Source organism: Plasmodium berghei (genome assembly GCF_900002375.2).
Source record: "Plasmodium berghei ANKA genome assembly, chromosome: 12".
NCBI classification, from domain to species: Eukaryota; Apicomplexa; class Aconoidasida; order Haemosporida; family Plasmodiidae; genus Plasmodium; species Plasmodium berghei.
In genome coordinates this window covers 35,945-57,370 of record NC_036170.2, presented here as the reverse complement: position 1 = coordinate 57,370, position 21,426 = coordinate 35,945, and the positions used below count along the sequence as shown (strand labels likewise).

General features: G+C 23.6%; 3 protein-coding genes and 1 pseudogene across 3 annotated transcripts, besides 1 other annotated feature; all 4 read left to right on the top strand.

The window, feature by feature from the left end:
• Positions 1 to 708: 708 nt before the first annotated feature.
• Positions 709 to 7,462, top strand: PBANKA_1200600 (Plasmodium exported protein, unknown function; the record flags this gene model as incomplete). The annotated part of the gene is made up of 2 exons (XM_034566047.1): positions 709 to 801; positions 935 to 7,462. 2 exons carry the CDS (start codon positions 709 to 711, stop codon positions 7,460 to 7,462), a joined length of 6,621 nt encoding a protein of 2,206 aa, XP_034422683.1.
• A 4,284-nt stretch (positions 7,463 to 11,746) lies between these two features.
• PBANKA_1200500 lies at positions 11,747 to 12,921 on the top strand (annotated as a pseudogene).
• Positions 11,747 to 12,921: a sequence feature (PIR protein, pseudogene;~BIR protein, pseudogene).
• Positions 12,922 to 15,769: 2,848 nt separating this feature from the next.
• On the top strand, positions 15,770 to 16,994 carry PBANKA_1200400 (BIR protein; the record flags this gene model as incomplete). Its single annotated transcript, XM_034566046.1, has 3 exons — positions 15,770 to 15,784; positions 15,930 to 16,823; positions 16,911 to 16,994. The coding sequence occupies 3 exons, from the start codon at positions 15,770 to 15,772 to the stop codon at positions 16,992 to 16,994; spliced, it is 993 nt and encodes a 330-aa protein (XP_034422682.1).
• Positions 16,995 to 19,398: 2,404 nt separating this feature from the next.
• On the top strand, positions 19,399 to 20,693 carry PBANKA_1200300 (BIR protein; the record flags this gene model as incomplete). The annotated part of the gene is made up of 3 exons (XM_034566045.1): positions 19,399 to 19,413; positions 19,538 to 20,494; positions 20,586 to 20,693. 3 exons carry the CDS (start codon positions 19,399 to 19,401, stop codon positions 20,691 to 20,693), a joined length of 1,080 nt encoding a protein of 359 aa, XP_034422681.1.
• Positions 20,694 to 21,426: the final 733 nt, after the last annotated feature.

Genomic DNA, 21,426 nt, shown 5'->3' with positions numbered 1-21,426 from the left:
AAAATATTTTATATTTTATACACTTATTTGTCATGAGATTAAAAATATATATATATTTTTTTTATATAAAATATCTAAAACACGCAAAATTGTGTATGGTTTTGTATAAACATTTTTTTGGACATTTAATTAGATCATTACATTTTTTATGCATGAAAAGCGAGCAATATATTAATGATTAAATAAAAACAATTCATTTAATATTAACCCGATTCCATAAAATTATATTTGTTTTATTATTAAATGTGTTGATGCATACTTGTTTAGGATATGCAAATTGAATTTTTTTAGAAAAATACGGGTGCTAATATCATTGCATGTATTTTTGATCATGAAATTGTATCATAATTATTTAACCATTCGTTTTTAGTATATAAATTTTATATATTGTATTATGTTTGAAATCTGCATATTTTTATGAATTATAAACTCTTACATTTTGCAATATCTATAATTATGTTTAGTTTATCAAAATTTTAATATACTCATTAATTAAATTAAATTTATTTGAATAAATTCATATTATATTATTTTATACTTTTGTGGACATTTACTAGTTTATGTTTTTTATATACAACAATGAGCATCTTTTAAAATTAATATAAAATGATTATTAAAGAATTATATAAATATCATATATTTTTCCATTTGAAAAACGTAATACCTTTATATATGTTTAATATTTAACCGATGTGTGCCAGAAGGAGAATGAAATCCGAGAATAGGATTAACAAAATCTTGATTATAAAAATTGGATTGTTAAACTTAATTTTCATATGGATATTAGGATATTTCACTAATGTAATATAAAAATGCAAAATCTCAAAAATACGCAATAAGAAATTTAATATATTTGTGGTTATTTGCTCATTTGTTGTTTCTTTATTTCGATTAGTATTAATAAAACTATAATAATTTTCTTTTACCTTTTTAGGACATCCCCGTTACATTGCGCAATGGTGAAATCGTAGTAAAAAATAAATTCAATTTACAGAGAATAAGAATATTAGCATCATGCTTTGAAGATGACACATACGATAGCAATAATAATAAAGATATACTTGCGAGAACTTATAATGATCCCATCTATTCATTTTATAAAACAAACCCTAAAACTAAAGGACGTATTAATGAACGCAAAATATGCTTTATGAAAAAGATATATCCCAATATTGATAAAGACGGTGTAAACTATGAAAGTCAATTTTTCGAACTAAGAAATAAAGTGCTGGCTCCTATTGAAAAACGTAACCAAGGCCTACTAGAAGCTCATCATAATTTATTGAATTTTGGTAATTATGTATCAGATATGAAATCTTATGGATTAGCAATAGAAGAAGTAAAGAAAAATATTGATTCTTTTAGAAATACTTGTGAATCACAAATTTTAGGAATAAAAAATCTTTTATCAAGTTATATGGATTCTTGTGGAACACAAATTAAGGAAGTAAGAAACTATATTGTTGATAAATACGATTTTACTAATAATTTACCTGAAGAAAATAAATATAAAGATACTCAGGGTGATTTTCACGCTAATAGTATATACTCAAAATATTATTCTGATGAAAATGATTCAAAATCAAATGATGATAATTCAAGTTTAGCGGAGAAAAAGAACTCCGAACCATATTATGATGAAAATTACGGTGCTTCTGTAGATGAAAATAAAAAAGTTTATGATTATACTCATAAAAATGAACGTTCCAATGATTATACTCACAAAAATGAACGTACCAATGATTATACTCACAAAAATGAACGTACCAATGATTATACTCATAAAAATGAACGTTCCAATGATTATACTCATAAAAATGAACGTACCAATGATTATACTCACAAAAATGAACGTACCAATGATTATACTCACAAAAATGAACGTACCAATGATTATACTCATAAAAATGAACGTTCCAATGATTATACTTACAAAAATGAACGTTCCAATGATTATACTCATAAAAATGAACGTTCCAATGATTATACTCATAAAAATGAACGTACCAATGATTATACTCATAAAAATGAACGTACCAATGATTATACTTACAAAAATGAACGTTCCAATGATTATACTCATAAAAATGAACGTTCCAATGATTATACTCATAAAAATGAACGTACCAATGATTATACTCACAAAAATGAACGTACCAATGATTATACTTACAAAAATGAACGTTCCAATGATTATACTCATAAAAATGAACGTACCAATGATTATACTCACAAAAATGAACGTACCAATGATTATACTCATAAAAATGAACGTACCAATGATTATACTCACAAAAATGAACGTACCAATGATTATACTTACAAAAATGAACGTTCCAATGATTATACTTACAAACGTGAATGTGACAATGAATATACTTACAAACGTGAATGTGACAATGAATATACTTACAAACGCAAATTTGACAATGATTATACTCATTGTGTTGGCGATACCGATTTAATTTATAATGATAGTGATTCAAGTTATAATGGTAGCGATTCAAGTGATAATGGTAGCGATTCAAGTAATGATGAAGATGTCTATGAAACTTTTAAAAAACATTATCAAAGGAAATTAAAGGATGCCGAAAAGGCTAGACATGGAAATAATGATATTCCTTATATTGATGATACCAATTCAAGTGATATTGAAATAAATTATGACTATGCAACTTTTAAAAAATATGATTACGACAAATTAAAGGATGCATCAAAGGTTGGATGTGGAAATAATGATAATACTAGTCATAAAACAGACAACGTATACGAAAATGCAAATGATAATCATAACAATGAAATAAAAAATACAGAAAACAAAAATGTTGTAGATTCTAATAATTGGGATTGTCGACCAAAAGTAACTTATAAAGAAAAAAATACTATAATAATAAATTTGGAATCAGATAATAATGAATCTCAAGATAATTCGAATAAAATTTCAGAGAATTATTATGCTGGTGTGAACAGAACAAATAATGATAATTATCGAAAAAATAGAACTAATGTTGCAGGAAATTCAAATGTGAATGTTTTAAACAAAGATACAATATGCCATTCCGTAACAAGAAATACAGTTTCAAATAAACCTACGGTGAACCAAAAAATTCCAGGTCAACAAGTTCCAAGTCAACGAATTCTTGGTCAGCAAGTTTTAGATAAGCAAGTTTTAGATAAACAGATTTCAGATCAACAAGTTCCAAGTCAACAAGTTCCAAGTCAACGAATTATTGGTCAACAAGTTTTAGATAAACAAGCTTCAGATAAACAAGCTTCAGATAAACAAATTCCAAGTCAACGAATTATTGGTCAGCAAGTTTTAGATAAACAAGCTTCAGATAAGAAAATTCCAAGTCAACAAGTTCCAAGTCAACGAATTATTGGTCAGCAAGTTTTAGATAAACAAGCTTCAGATAAGAAAATTCCAAGTCAACAAGTTCCAAGTCAACGAATTATTGGTCAACAAGTTTTAGATAAACAAGCTTCAGATAAGAAAATTCCAAGTCAACAAGTTCCAAGTCAACGAATTATTGGTCAACAAGTTTTAGATAAACAAGCTTCAGATAAACAAATTCCAAGTCAACGAATTATTGGTCAGCAAGTTTTAGATAAACAAGCTTCAGATAAGAAAATTCCAAGTCAACAAGTTCCAAGTCAACAAGTTCCAAGTCAACGAATTATTGGTCAGCAAGTTTTAGATAAACAAGCTTCAGATAAGAAAATTCCAAGTCAACGAATTATTGGTCAACAAGTTTTAGATAAACAAGCTTCAGATAAACAAGCTTCAGATAAACAAATTCCAAGTCAACGAATTATTGGTCAGCAAGTTTTAGATAAACAAGCTTCAGATAAGAAAATTCCAAGTCAACAAGTTCCAAGTCAACGAATTATTGGTCAGCAAGTTTTAGATAAACAAGCTTCAGATAAGAAAATTCCAAGTCAACAAGTTCCAAGTCAACGAATTATTGGTCAACAAGTTTTAGATAAACAAGCTTCAGATAAACAAGCTTCAGATAAACAAATTCCAAGTCAACGAATTATTGGTCAGCAAGTTTTAGATAAACAAGCTTCAGATAAGAAAATTCCAAGTCAACAAGTTCCAAGTCAACGAATTATTGGTCAACAAGTTTTAGATAAACAAGCTTCAGATAAACAAGCTTCAGATAAACAAATTCCAAGTCAACGAATTATTGGTCAGCAAGTTTTAGATAAACAAGCTTCAGATAAGAAAATTCCAAGTCAACAAGTTCCAAGTCAACAAGTTCCAAGTCAACGAATTATTGGTCAACAAGTTTTAGATAAACAAGCTTCAGATAAGAAAATTCCAAGTCAACGAATTATTGGTCAACAAGTTTTAGATAAACAAGCTTCAGATAAGAAAATTCCAAGTCAACAAGTTCCAAGTCAACGAATTATTGGTCAACAAGTTTTAGATAAACAAGCTTCAGATAAACAAATTCCAAGTCAACGAATTATTGGTCAGCAAGTTTTAGATAAACAAGCTTCAGATAAGAAAATTCCAAGTCAACAAGTTCCAAGTCAACAAGTTCCAAGTCAACGAATTATTGGTCAGCAAGTTTTAGATAAACAAGCTTCAGATAAGAAAATTCCAAGTCAACAAGTTCCAAGTCAACGAATTATTGGTCAACAAGTTTTAGATAAACAAGCTTCAGATAAACAAGCTTCAGATAAACAAATTCCAAGTCAACGAATTATTGGTCAGCAAGTTTTAGATAAACAAGCTTCAGATAAGAAAATTCCAAGTCAACAAGTTCCAAGTCAACAAGTTCCAAGTCAACAAGTTCCAAGTCAACAAGTTCCAAGTCAACGAATTATTGGTCAACAAGTTTTAGATAAACAAGCTTCAGATAAGAAAATTCCAAGTCAACGAATTATTGGTCAACAAGTTTTAGATAAACAAGCTTCAGATAAGAAAATTCCAAGTCAACAAGTTCCAAGTCAACGAATTATTGGTCAACAAGTTTTAGATAAACAAGCTTCAGATAAACAAATTCCAAGTCAACGAATTATTGGTCAGCAAGTTTTAGATAAACAAGCTTCAGATAAGAAAATTCCAAGTCAACAAGTTCCAAGTCAACAAGTTCCAAGTCAACGAATTATTGGTCAGCAAGTTTTAGATAAACAAGCTTCAGATAAGAAAATTCCAAGTCAACGAATTATTGGTCAACAAGTTTTAGATAAACAAGCTTCAGATAAACAAGTTTCAGATAAACAAATTCCAAGTCAACGAATTATTGGTCAGCAAGTTTTAGATAAACAAGCTTCAGATAAGCAAATTTCAGGTCAACAAGTTCCAAGTCAACGAATTATTGGTCAGCAAGTTTTAGATAAACAAGCTTCAGATAAGCAAATTCCAAGTCAACAAGTTCCAAGTCAACGAATTATTGGTCAACAAGTTTTAGATAAACAAGCTTCAGATAAACAAGCTTCAGATAAACAAATTCCAAGTCAACGAATTATTGGTCAGCAAGTTTTAGATAAACAAGCTTCAGATAAGAAAATTCCAAGTCAACAAGTTCCAAGTCAACGAATTATTGGTCAACAAGTTTTAGATAAACAAGCTTCAGATAAACAAGCTTCAGATAAACAAATTCCAAGTCAACGAATTATTGGTCAGCAAGTTTTAGATAAACAAGCTTCAGATAAGAAAATTCCAAGTCAACAAGTTCCAAGTCAACGAATTATTGGTCAACAAGTTTTAGATAAACAAGCTTCAGATAAGAAAATTCCAAGTCAACGAATTATTGGTCAACAAGTTTTAGATAAACAAGCTTCAGATAAGAAAATTCCAAGTCAACAAGTTCCAAGTCAACGAATTATTGGTCAACAAGTTTTAGATAAACAAGCTTCAGATAAACAAGCTTCAGATAAACAAATTCCAAGTCAACGAATTATTGGTCAGCAAGTTTTAGATAAACAAGCTTCAGATAAGAAAATTCCAAGTCAACAAGTTCCAAGTCAACGAATTATTGGTCAACAAGCTTCAGATAAACAAGCTTCAGATAAACAAGCTTCAGATAAACAAATTCCAAGTCAACGAATTATTGGTCAGCAAGTTTTAGATAAACAAGCTTCAGATAAGAAAATTCCAAGTCAACGAATTATTGGTCAACAAGTTTTAGATAAACAAGCTTCAGATAAGAAAATTCCAAGTCAACGAATTATTGGTCAACAAGTTTTAGATAAACAAGCTTCAGATAAGAAAATTCCAAGTCAACGAATTATTGGTCAACAAGTTTTAGATAAGCAAGTTTTAGATAAACAAGCTTCAGATAAGAAAATTCCAAGTCAACGAATTATTGGTCAGCAAGTTTTAGATAAACAAGCTTCAGATAAGAAAATTCCAAGTCAACGAATTATTGGTCAACAATTTTTAGATAAACAAGCTTCAGATAAACAAATTCCAAGTCAACGAATTATTGGTCAACAAGTTTTAGATAAACAAGCTTCAGATAAACAAATTCCAAGTCAACAAGTTCCAAGTCAACGAATTATTGGTCAACAAGTTTTAGATAAACAAGCTTCAGATAAACAAGCTTCAGATAAACAAGTTCCAAGTCAACGAATTATTGGTCAACAAGTTTTAGATAAACAAGCTTCAGATAAGAAAATTCCAAGTCAACGAATTATTGGTCAACAAGTTTTAGATAAGCAAGCTTCAGATAAGAAAATTCCAAGTCAACGAATTATTGGTCAACAAGTTTTAGATAAGCAAGTTTTAGATAAACAGATTTCAGGTCAACAAGTTCCAAGTCAACGAATTCTTGGTCAGCAAGTTTTAGATAAACAGATTTCAGGTAAACAAATTCCAAGTCAACGAATTATTGGTCAACAAGTTTTAGATAAGCAAGTTTTAGATAAACAGATTTCAGTTCAACAAGTTCCAAGTCAACGAATTCTTGGTCAGCAAGTTTTAGATAAACAGATTTCAGGTAAACAAGTTCCAAGTCAACGAATTATTGGTCAACAAGTTTTAGATAAACAAGCTTCAGATAAGAAAATTCCAAGTCAACGAATTATTGATCAACAAATTACACGACAACAAGTTTCAGACCAGCAAGTTCCAGGTCAACAAATTTCAGACCAACAAATTACACAAATAATAGTTTCAGGACAACAATTTACACAAATAATAGTTTCAGGAGAACAAGATACACATATAATAGTTTCAGGAGAACAAGATACACAACAAAAAATTATAGGGCAACAAGTTCCAAGTCAACAAATTTTAGGACACGTTTCAGACCCCAAAATCCCAAGTCAACATATTCCAAACAAACCTGCGGCAGATCAACCACTCAAAGGTGTTAATGCTCCGAATAAATCACTTGCACAGCGAGCTCCACTCATTACTGTTCCGAATAGACCGCTTGCACAACGAGTTCCACGCAATAATGTTTCAAATAAGGATTTCTCAAATAAAAAAACTACACGAAAATAATCCTATCATAATAAAACAATATAATAATAAGTTCTAAAATGATGTAAATTGGATAATAAACATAGAAAATAATAATGAAAAGCACATATCAAAAAACAAAAATTTTAACCGAAAATATATTATTTGTCTATTCTTTAAAACATGAAAATGTTTATTGTTCATGAAAATAATATTATAGCATAAAAAAACTATAATTTATTATTTTTTAGTATTACTTTTTAAATCAAGTTATTAATATATTTGTATTGTTTTATATAATTGTTTGCACTATCTCGAATTATTAGTTTAATAATTGTCCGATCATTTATAAGTGTTTTATTGGATTAATTCTAATAAAATGATTTGTATGTAAAGTTATATAGTAATTTGGCGTATCTATTTTTTTTAATTATTACAATTTAAAATATAATGTAACGATTTAATATTACACTTATAAAATGTATGACAATGTAGCCGTTTTCCTTATGCTTTAAAGACAATTATGTATTCTCGAATGTATTTGTTTATGTTTTTTTTGTTTTATGTTTTTTCCACTTCATTATAAGCAATTTTAGTTCTATAAAATAACGTTTTAATTAGTAAAAAATTGTTTCTGGTATAAAAAAAAAAATTTACTTAAAAATTTGTAATTAGGGTTCAAAAAGCAATTGAATTTTACCATGTATTAATATTATTGATCTATACAATACTATTAAATAATATTATAATATAAATAAAAGGTTCTTTAAATATATATATTAAAATTCCATTATTTAACTTCTAGATGTAACAAAAATTGGTAAATGAAATGGATAATCAGAATTAATATGAAGAAATCCTATAAGGAAGAGGTAATTATAAATTATAATATTAATATTATATTGCTCTTTTAATTTAAATAACAGACAACATATATAATTAAAATTTAATATCGAAATTTTATATTCCAATGTTAATTTTTGATTAATCATATATAAGAACTATTAACAGACATGTTACAAATTTTTATTTATTTAAGAAATTTTAACCATTATATTTGTTATTTTACTAAAGCGTGTATATTAATAACAAAATACGTTGTATTATATATATACAACATTATTTAAACCTCCATTATAATACTATTATTTTTTATATTTCTATTAAAATTTTATTCATATTCATAGAAACCGTTTATACATTTTTATTGATTTAATTACCATAAAGGTATAAAATTATATTGCCAATATTAATTTTGATAGTTTATATATATTAAGAAATTATAAAATGCATTATATTATAAAATAGTTAAAATGTAGATATTAAGTATATTAATAATATTTCATCCTATATTCTGTTTTAATAATTACAAGCAATTTGGTACATATACATATAAAATATTGTTTGATTTATGAAACGTCATATAATTATTATATGGTGTATATTTTATAGAAAAAGTATATAACTATAAATTTGTTTTTATTTTATATATTTTTCTTGTTTTACCTATATAAATTAATGTTCCAACATTTAAAACATCTTGTATTTACTAAAGTGTATATATATGTTCTAAAACTTTTTATTTTAAAGCATTGGAAAAAATAATTTTCGACATTGATTTAAAGTATTTCTATTGAGTTTATTAATTATAACACTAAAATTACAATGATATAGCGACATAGACAATAATAATATACTAATATTTTAAATACGAATAATGATATTATATTTATTTGATTCATTTATATGGGTATAAATTCGTTATATAAATTATTAAGCTTGTGATAGACTAAATATTTGAGAAAATACAAAATTAAATATTGCAATTTTTTATTAATTATACTTTTAGAGATTATTATGGATATTCAAATTTAAGCGATAATCAGGTTTAGGATTATATTTTATTAATTTGTTTATAAATTTATCATATTTATTGGTTTATAAAGGCTGTTTAAATATAGATGCCATCCCTTTATGCTTAATCTCAAGATGAAGTATAAATATGCAACCAAAAAAGGGGTACTGCCATTAATATGAAAGGGGTTGTATAACATATTTTCGTAAGTTATAATATATATAATTGAGTGTTAATATTTATTTAATATGATTAAAATAAAACGTCTAATTGCGTATATTAATATATATATTTACTATATCATAATTGTCTATTATATAAAACTTGTTAATCAAGGAATGCATTGAGTTGTGTATAAAACAATATGTTTCTTTATTTGATGAAACATTTTATTTAGCAAAACTTATAATTTGTGTCACAATTACTTTAATTTAAATTATATTATACCAATTGAACTGTAATAATACCATTATATATGAGGTTGGGTATGAATTATAAGATGATTCATTTGGAACAATTGTCTACATTACAATATATCTTCAGGTTTACGTATATTTTTAAAATTAATTAGACATAATACCAATATATAATATATAGCCATAAAATATAGATGCATGGAATATCGATTGATGATCGATGATACAACATTGTCTATAAAAGGTATTTTTTGCATCTAAAATTTATAATAATACAACAAAAATAAGCATATTAATAAAAAATTACATTATAGATATATGTATACTATCCCTTAAAATAGCAATTATATGTAATAATTATTTTTTGGATATTTTCATTTTATATTTTTATTAAAATTAATAAATATTAATAGAATTAGTTTTATACGATTTATTTATTATAAAGGTATAATATTAGATTAATTACTATTAATTTCAAATTTTATAGTTTTGAGGTATAAATAAATTATATTTTAAAATAGTTAAAAGAAATAATATAAGTATATTAATAAAATTTCATATCACATTTTGTTATAATAATTATAAATAATATGGTAGATAGAACTAGAGTTATTATTATATGCCTATATATATAATCAAATACTCTACTAATAAATAATATTAAATATTATTTTATTGTGGAAACTTCATATAATTAAATATTGATTCTATCGAAAAGACGCATAACAATACATTATAAATGTATAATTTTTATATATTTGCTAAAAATCCATTTTGAAATGTGTGGTTTTATGTTTTAAAAAACTTGACAAACAAAGAAAAGGTTAAAGACTAAATTCATGTTAAATGCCATTTTATTATTCCATATTAACTCGTATTATATTATTAGTTTTTATTGAATCATCATTTTTTAAATCACAAACAGGATTATTTTATCATAGAATTAATATAATATAGAATTTTTAATAAATTATTTGAATGTATATACATTGATAACTATAGCAGTATAATATATAAGATAAAAAATAACTATGTAGAAAATTTAACGAATATTTATCTAAATTTATATATTAAAAGAGCAAAGATATCTTATCTCTCTCCTCTTAAAGTACAGTATAACAATATAATCAAACCTAGTTTTCTATAATACTTTAAAATTTGCATCAATACTTATTTATGTGTTATATATTTAATATTTAATAAGTATTATTTTAAAAACTATTTACATCCAAAGACTTATTTAAGCTTATAAATACGGGTTCAATGCTAATTGTTTTAAAGAATAGAAAATATGGGAAAATATATTATAAAATTACCCAATAAAGTATGCATCTAAATTGAAGTATATAAGAATAAAAATAGTTATATGATTCATTATAATGTATTATGAATTTATCTATATTAAATAAAAACAATATAAATTTATGTGTGTGCAATTAAAAAAGTGAACAATGCAACTTATTTTATAAATGTTATAATTTTAGAAAAGTCTATATTATATATTATAAGAAACAAGTATATAAATATTTAAAATATTTTAAAAAATGAATATTTATATACTTTTAAGGATTATAGTAATGATGGGTTTCTTAATTGTTTCGATTTTTGCAGTATATTATTTTTGGGGCACCATTTATTAAAACAAAAGACATGGTGTTGTTTCTCTCATACGGTAAGCCATAAATATAAGTATATATTTTTTAAATTCATAATAAAAATACATCCATTTTTATAGTAAAATTATTACAGATGTTAGTAAGAATAGTCTTTTTTCTATAAAATTGATCATATCTATATTTAATCAAAAATGTATTAACCAACCCTCTATTTAAGGTGATTTAGCTAATTATCATAAAAAGGAATGTAACTTTTCTTTAGTAATAATATTGTTTTATTATCCTATATTAATTTCATTATTGAAAAACTTATAATATATTTAACTACAGACAGTTGTTATGTATAGGGTTAAAGTATTTGCGTCACATATTTGGGGCAGTGTATATAAAAACATCATGATTCTACTCAATTTACCAATAAAAATATAATTCCATCACAATGAATAAAAATATTGTATATACATTTTTTAATAATAATAATTTCCTTTACACTTTTTGAAATTGTATTATACATATATGATTAAACTTGATTTTAATAAAATTTTCAATAATATACACTTCTAATAATTGTTTTTAAATGTTTTATTAGTGTCAAAATTTCAATTCTGTATGTATTTATTTTCCCGATGCACTGAAAAATGATGGAAACTATAATTTTTTATCTGATGGTCAACAGTTCAAACAGTATTGTACTAATAATAAGTGTGATAATAATCTCGAAAAAATTAATTCTGCTTGTTTATATTTGTTTAATGCATTTTTTGGGAGTTCTTATTCGGTTAGAGATAATGCAAACAGTAACATTGATGTTGTTGATTACATTATTACATGGTTAAGTTATATGTTAAGGCTAAAAAAAGAAAGCGGAATCAATAAATTAAACGACTTCTATACTAATCATATAGAAACAAATAAGCACTATAAAAATAAAATACATGATGATAGTGGTTATAATTGTCATATGGAAACCATAGATAAAAAAAGGATTTGTTGAATATGGATATAGATAATAATATTATATCTAATTTTTATAAAGCATTTAAATCATTATGTGAAATGCATTCTGCATTTGGTGGAAGCACATCAGATTGCGAAAAATGTTCAAATAAAGCTAATAAATTTGTTGAAAAATATGAAAAACTTTACAAAGATTATAATAACACTGAAGACAGTTCATATATTAAAATATTGTCTACATTATCAACTGATTATAATAATTTAAAAAATAAATGTAAAAATGCTCAAGATAGCAATTTTTCAACCCTTCCAGAGATAAAAACAAAACAACTTTCAGTAGAAACTTCTGAACGAGCTTCTGTACAAAATTTTGATGTTACATCATCAATTTCGTCGATAGTAAGCAAATTCATTCCAGTTTTATCGACATTTGGTACTATATCAATTTTTGGGGGAATTTCTTATAAGGTGAATAATAAGGAATTAAAAAATATTACATTTAAATCTTATTTTAATTATATATATGTAAACGTTAAAAAAAAACAATACATTTCTTAACATTTTATATTGTATTCGTTATTTGGATTTCGGAACCGATCTCAAAAACAAAATTTAAGAGAAAAAATAAAAAATATAAAGGAGAGAATGAATTATTAATATATGATTCAAAGAGAGTGACTATTTCAGGAATAGTAATAATGTGTAATACATTTTAAGAAACTGTCTATTTAGAAATAAGTTTTGATCATAATTTTTGTATAATTTTTATGTTGCAGATCGGGATTGAGGTTATGTTTATGGGTCCCATATTCGGGTTAGGATTAAGTATTATATCATATTATATTTAATTTTGAATAATTTTAACACTAATTAAATATATGTACCATCCCGTATGTTTAATCACGAGATAAAGTTCAAAATCCCAAATATGCAACAAAAAAATGGGCTACATAACATATTTTATAAGTTATAATACTTATGTCTAATTTGTTCATATGTATTAAATGTGGCAATATTATAACATCGAATTATATATTTTATTACTATTTTTTGGTTAACTATGCATAAAAACCCTTATTATCTATTATATAAAGCTTATTACCCCAGAGTTATATTGAATCGTGTATATCATAATATATTTCTTTATTTTATATTTATTTTATGAAACATTTTATTTAGTAAAACTTATCATTTGTATCATATTCATTTAATTTAAACAATGTTATCCAACTGAACTATATAGTAATTTCATATACCAGGGTATAAATTATAATTTGATTCATTTTGAATATTCCTCTACACTATAACATGTCGCCAGGTTAATGGGTATATTCTTAATGATAATTAAATATATTTCCAATATATAATGATAGTCGTAAAATATAGATTCATAAAATATCGATCTAGATTCGATAATACAACATTATCTATAAAAGGCATGTTATACATCTAAAATTTTATGTAATATATAAAAAATAGACTATAAATATATATATAATAAGTTTATAAATAATAAATATATATAATACCAATTTTTTTCATTTCAATACTTTGCATTTATGTTAATGTTTTAATTTATATTGATAGAAATAGTTTTATATACATTAATTTATTTACTATAAAGGTATAATATTATATTAATCATTATTAATTTTTAAACATTATAATTTTGAGATATATATAAATTGGAAATATATATTTAAAATAGTTAAAAAATAAAATATAAATACATTAATAAAATTTAATGTTATAGTTTTCTATAATACTTATAAACAACTTGGTATATAAAATTAACGTTATTGTTCTAATATATATAATATTGTATCAATGACTAAAACTGAAATATGTTAATTTTGGTAAATGCATACAATTATATATTAATGCAAAACATATAGAAAAAGTATGTAATAATTAATTTAATTTGAATTAATAATATTTTTATTAGGTTATATATATACAAATTCACAAATATATATTTAACATAAATTGTTATTACGAAATAATATGTTCTAAAACGTTATACTTTAAAACAATGAAACAAAGAAAAATGCTAATTAGATTAAAGTATTCCTCTTGAGTGAATTAATTATCTCATTGTAGTATACAGTTATGTATCATTAGTAGCAACAATAATAATATTAGGTTAATATATTATTTTGTTTGATAAACTACATGGATATAAATTCATCATATATATTATTAAAGGTATGATTAGATTAAATAAAATATTATAACATTTATTTAAGTATGCTTTAATTCGATAATATTAGACTAACAGTACGAAGAAAAATAATATTAATAATTATATAGTTTCCTTAAAATGTTGTTTTCCATTATAGAACTAAATATAGTTTATTATAAAATATAAAAGAAAACTATATATTTAGAAAAATAATAGTTCTAAGTTATTTTTAATGATTAATTTTAATATATACATAAATTGAAGGTTTTAATGGTAGAAAATATAAAATATAATTAAACTATGTAGAATAAGTAAATTTTATATGGCTATATATTTGTCTCAAAAAAGCATACTTCCCTTATCTCTCCTATCTAAAATGTAAATATAGCAACCTAATACACATAGTTTTCTTTTATACTTTAAAATTTGCATCAATACTTATTTATGTATTAATATTTACTAAGTATGATTTTAAAAACAATATGCATCCAAAGGCTTATTTAAGCTTATAAATAGCATAATAAATGCGATTCAGTGCTAATTGACGTTTTAAACCGTGGGAAAGATGTGCAAAATATATTATAAAATCACTCAATAATATATATTTATAAATTGAAGTACATAGGAATAAAAATTAAATTATTGAAAATGTAGAAATATAATTGGGATGTATATATATTAATTAAATGTAATATTAAATTTATTTAATTTGCATAAAAAGTGGAGCATATAACTCAATTCGAAAATAATATAATTTTAGAAAAAACTGTACTATATATTATAAGAAATAAGTATATAAAAATTTAATATATAAAAAAATTACTATTTATATACTTATAAGGATTATAGTAATAATAGAACTTTTTATTTTTCAGATTTATACAGTATTTAAGTTTTAGAAGACCAATCATTAAAACATAAGATATAAATATATTCCTTTTCTCTGTTCAAACATAAATACAAGGAAATATACATTAAATTCTTTATAAAAGTATATATATTTTTATAATAAAGTTATACCATATGTTAGTAAGAATAGCATGTTTTGTATAAAATTCATTATATATATTTAATCAAAAATGCATTAAAAAACCCTCTATTTAAGGTAATTTAGCTAGTTATGATAAACAGGAATAAAATGTTTCTTTACTAATAATATTATTTTATTACTCTATATTAATTTAATTTTTGAAAAACTTATAATACATTTACAGGCAATTGTTATACATAGGGCTAAAGTATTTGCGTCTCATATTTGATGGAGTGCATATAAATCAACATGATTCTACCCAATTTACAAATCAAAAATAAAATCCCATTACAATGAATGACTTTGTGGTATATGCATTTTTTAATAATAATAATAATAATAATAATTTCCTTTACATTTTTTGATATTGTATCATATATATCATTAAACTTTATTTTAATACAATTTGTAATAATTCGCGTTTTTATTAATTGTTTTTAAATGCTTTCTTAGTGTAGAAGACTCATGGCTGTAAAGAACTCGATTTCCGATCAATTGGGCAAGGATGAAAGCTATCAAATTATTATTAATAATACAATTTTAAATAATTATTGTACTAATAACAAATGTAGTAGTAACCTCGAAAAAATTAATGCTGGATGTTTATATTTGTTTGATGCATTATTTAAGGATTATTCTGTGTTCAAGAATCATAATAACATAAATATTGTTGAATACATTTTGATATGGTTAAGTTACATGTTAAACCTAAAGGAACACGTAGGAGCCACCAATCTACAATATTTTTATAATGTGTATATCCAGGGTGGTGATAAGTACAAAAATACTATAACTGATGTTGCAGGGTATACAAATTATAAGGATCTTATAGATCAAAAAATATATTTTTTGAATATGGATAGTAATATTATATCTAATTTTTATGAAGCATTTAAATTATTATGTGAAATGTATATTGAATTTGATGAAAGCAAGCCAAATTGCGAGAAAATTTCGGAAAAAGCTCGTCAATTTGTTGAAAAATATAAAGAACTTAATGAGGATTCTAGTATTACTGAAAATAGTTCATATAGTCAAGTATTGTGCACTTTATCAAGTGATTATGATAATTTAAAAAATAAATGTAAACATTTTCCACTCCTTCAAGAGATAAAAACAACACAACTTCATGCACAAAGTCCTGCACATAATTCTGCACAAGGTTCTAAACAACTTTCTACACATGGTTCTGAACAACTTTCTACACATGGTTCTGAGCAACTTTCTGAACAGCGTTCTACACAAGGTTCTGAAGTTACATCACCAAGTTCGTCGATAGGAAACAAATTATTTACAGTTTTATCGATATTTGGTGCAATAGCATTTTTTTTAGGGATTTCATATAAGGTAAATAATAAGAAATTTAAAAATTATTTTCATTATGTATATGCAAATGTTAACAAAAAAATCATATGTTTACCGTTTTTATATTAGTATTCGTTATTTGGACTTCGGAAACGTGCTCAAAAACAGCATTTAAGAGAAAAAATAAAAAATATAAAGAGAATTAATTATTAATATATGATTCGAAGAATATTGACTATTTAAAGAATAATAATAATGATTTGTATATGTTAAGAAACTGTTTATTTGAAAATGTAGTTTTTGCACAATTCTTATATAGTTTTTATGTTGTGGAACCCATATTCGAGTTAGGGTTAAGCGTTATATATTTATTTAATTTTTTATAATTTAAACACTAATTAAATAAATGTACCATTTCCGTATGTTTAATTACACGATGAAGCCCAAAAGTCAAAATGTGCAACCAAAAGGGAAATAATCTAATATGAAAGGGGCCGATACCATATTTCCCATAAAGTATAATATATACAATTGTATGTTAATGCCGATTTAATATGATTAAAATAAAATTTCTGTATTGCATATATTAATATAGATATTGATTATATATGAATTCATATTATGCTATATCATAACTACCTATTATATACATCTTGATAACCCAGAACTATATTGAACTATGCATGTCATAATATGTTTCTTTATTTGATGGAAATTTTATTTAGTAAAACTTATAACTTGTATCATATTTATTTTGATTTAAACCGTGATATCCAACTGAACTGTAATAATAGATATTCATAAAAAATAGATGCATGGAATATCGACCGAGAATTTACAATATAACGTTATCTATAAAAGGCATTTTATGCATCTAACATTTTAGTAATACATAAAAAATTCACTATAGATATATTATAATAAATTTATAAATTATAAATATATATGATACTCATTTTTTTCATTTCAATACTTTGCATTTATGTTAATTTTATAATTTACATTGATAGAAATAGTTCTCTATACATTAATTTATTTATCATAAGGTATAATAATGGATTAATCACTATTAATTTTTAAACTTTATAGTTTTGGAGTATAAATATATTATATTTAAAATAGTTAAAAAATAAGTATATTAATAAAATATCACATCATATTTTGCTCTAACAATTATAAATAATATGGTAGGTAGAATGTATTATTATTATATGCCTATACATATAATCTAATAAAATACTCTACTAATAACTAATATTAAATATTAATTTTATCGAAAAGACACATAACAATACATTATAATGATATAATTTTTATATATTTGTTAAAGGTCCAAATTGGGATGTGATTTTATATTATAAAAAACTGAATAAATAAAGAAAAGGTTAAAGCCTTAATTCATGTTAAAGGTCTTTTTATTATTCCATATTATATTATCATTGTTTAATGAATAATCATTTTTTAATCCATAACGGCATTACTTTATTATAGAATTAATAAAATATAGAATTCTTAATAAATTATTTGGATATATATACATTGATAACTATAAAAATAAAATATATGAGATAAAAATAAGCATTGTATAGAATTCAATGAATATTTATCTAAATTTATATATTAAAAGAGAAAATATATCTGATCTCTTTCCTCTAAAAAGCCACATACCAACCTAATTATGGATAATTTTCATTATACTTTAAAATTTGCATTAATACTTATTTATGTGTTATATATTTAATATTTACTAAGTATGATTTTAAAAACTATTTACATTCAAAGACTTATTTAAGCTTATAAATAGTATAATAAATACGGGTCCAATGTTAATTGTCGTTTAAAACCGAGAGAAAGATGTGCAAAATATATTATAAAATTACCCAATAAAGAATACTTTTAAATTAAATATGTAGGAATAAAAATAATGTTATCGAACTTATTAAAATATATTATGAATTTATCTATATTAAATAAAAATAATATTAAAATTATGCATATCAATTAAAAAAGGGAACAATGCAACTTATTTTATAAATGTTACAAATTTAGAAAAGTCTATATTATATATTATAAGAAGAAAGCATATAAAAATTTAATATATTTTAAAAAACGATTATTTATATACTTTTAAGGATTATAGTAATAATAAAACTTTTTATTTTTTAGATATATACAGTATTTAAGTTTTAGAATTGAAATCATTAAAACATAAAATATAAATATATTCCTTTTCTATGCTCAAACACAAATACAAGGAAATATACATTAAATTTTTTATAAAAGTATATATATTTTTATAATAAAGTTATACCATATTTTAGTAAGAATAACATATTTTGTATAAAATTCATTATATATATTTAATTAAAATGCATTAAGCAACCCTTTATTTAAGGTAATTTAGATAATTATGATAAACAGAAATAGAACGTTTCTTTACTAATAATATTATTTTATTATTCTATATTCATTTAATTATTGAAAAACTTATAATATATTTAACTACAGACAATTAATATTTATAGGGTTAAAGTATTTGAGCCACGTATTGGGGATATTTTATATAAAACAGCATGATTCTACTCAATTTACAAATCAAAAATAAAATCCCATTATAATGGATGACAAAATAGTATATGCATTTTTTAATAATAATAATTTCCTTTATATTTTTTTATATTGTACTACATATAAATATCATTTAAATTTATTTTAATAATTCGCGTTTTTATTAATTGTTTTTAACTCTTTCTTAGTGTAGAACGTTCTTTGCTTTAAGGAACTCGATTTACAATAATTTGGACGCAACCGGAGGGTATCAATTGATTATGAATCAACCAGTTTTAAATGGGTATTTTACTAATAACAATTGTAATATTAACCTCGAAAAAATTAATGCTGGATGTTTATATTTGCTTGATGCATTTTTTAAGGATTCTTCTGTGTTTAGTTCTGTTGCAAAAAATAACATAAATATTGTTGAATACATTATCATGTGGTTAAGTTATATGTTAAACCTAATAAAAAATGAACAAGGCAACAGTCTAGAATATTTTTATGATATATATATAAAGAACCATGAAAAGTATACAGATTCTATAACTAGTGTTGATGCTTATTATAATAGTTATAAGGATCTTATAGATAAAAAAAATGATTTGATAAATATGGATATTAAATATATATCTAAATTTTATGATGCATTTAATACATTATGTATGATGTATATTGAATTTAATGAAAAGACATTACATTGCTCTAACTGTTTGCAAAATGCTAATAAATTTGTTAATAAATATAAAGAAATGAATCAAAACTCTGTTATTACTAGTAATAATTCATATGCTCAACTATTGTCTACTTTATCAAATGATTATGATAATTTTAAAAATTATTGTAATAGTAAAGGTGTTAATTGTACAAATTTTCCATCCCTTGCAACGATAGAAGAAATACAAACTTTAGAAAAAAATTCTGAACAGCTTTCTGCACATAGTTCTGAACAAACTGTAAACAGTTCTTTACAAGATTCTGAGCAGATATTTACACAAAGTTCTAAACATATTTATACACAAGGTTCTGAACAAATTTCTGAACAACGTTCTACACAAGCTCCTGAAGTTACATCACCAAGTTCGTCGATAGGAAACAAATTATTTACAGTTTTATCGGTATTTGGCGCAATATCATTTTTTTTAGGAATTTCTTATAAGGTAAATAATAAGGAATTAAAAATTTTTTTTCATTATATATATATGGAAACGTTAACAAAAATATCATACGCTTCTTAACGTTTTATATTAGTATTCATTATCTGGATTTCGGAAACGAGCTCAAAAACAATATTTAAGAGAAAAAATAAAAAATATAAAGAAGAGAATGAATCATTCATATATGATTCGAAGAGAGTGACTATTTCAGGAATAGTAATAATGATTTATATATGTTAAGAAACTGTTTATTTGAAAATATGTAGTTTTTGCATAATTCTTATATAGTTTTTATGGTGCGTGCCAAGGTTGAGGCCGTGTTTGTGGAATCCATATTGGGGTTATGTACTATATTGTATTTAATTTTGAGTAATTTGATAATATTTATTAGTTTAAGTATTTGTTTTAAATATGTATAGGATAATTTGTAGTTTTTAAGATTTATATTAAGTCTAAATATGTAAGAGAAAAAATGAGGATGAAGATAAACGAATAAAGTAATATATTTTGATAAATTATAAGAATTGGATTTTGTGTTAATATAACTTAATGGTAAATGTGTTGAATAATTTACTTTTTGTATTTTATTGCTAATTTGGGGTTAATGGTTTATGGAACAATTGATCAAATATTGGAATAGACTTGGTTCTAGAAGAGAACGTTGATTTAAATAATTACAATGTTTAATATGAGAAACTGAGAGGCAAACAGGGGAATTGGAAGAAAATAATTTATTTTTATTTCAACCAAAAGGACATTTAATGCGATTTCTTCATTCAGTGACACCTGAACCGAATGATAAATGAAGTGATGTAGGAATTGAATTGAAGTATAAAGTACTATTTGGAGGAAATATATTTAAAGAAGGTAAGCTACGTTAAAGGCATATTTATTTTAATTCCCATTATTTTAAGAATTAGTATAATATTTTAAAA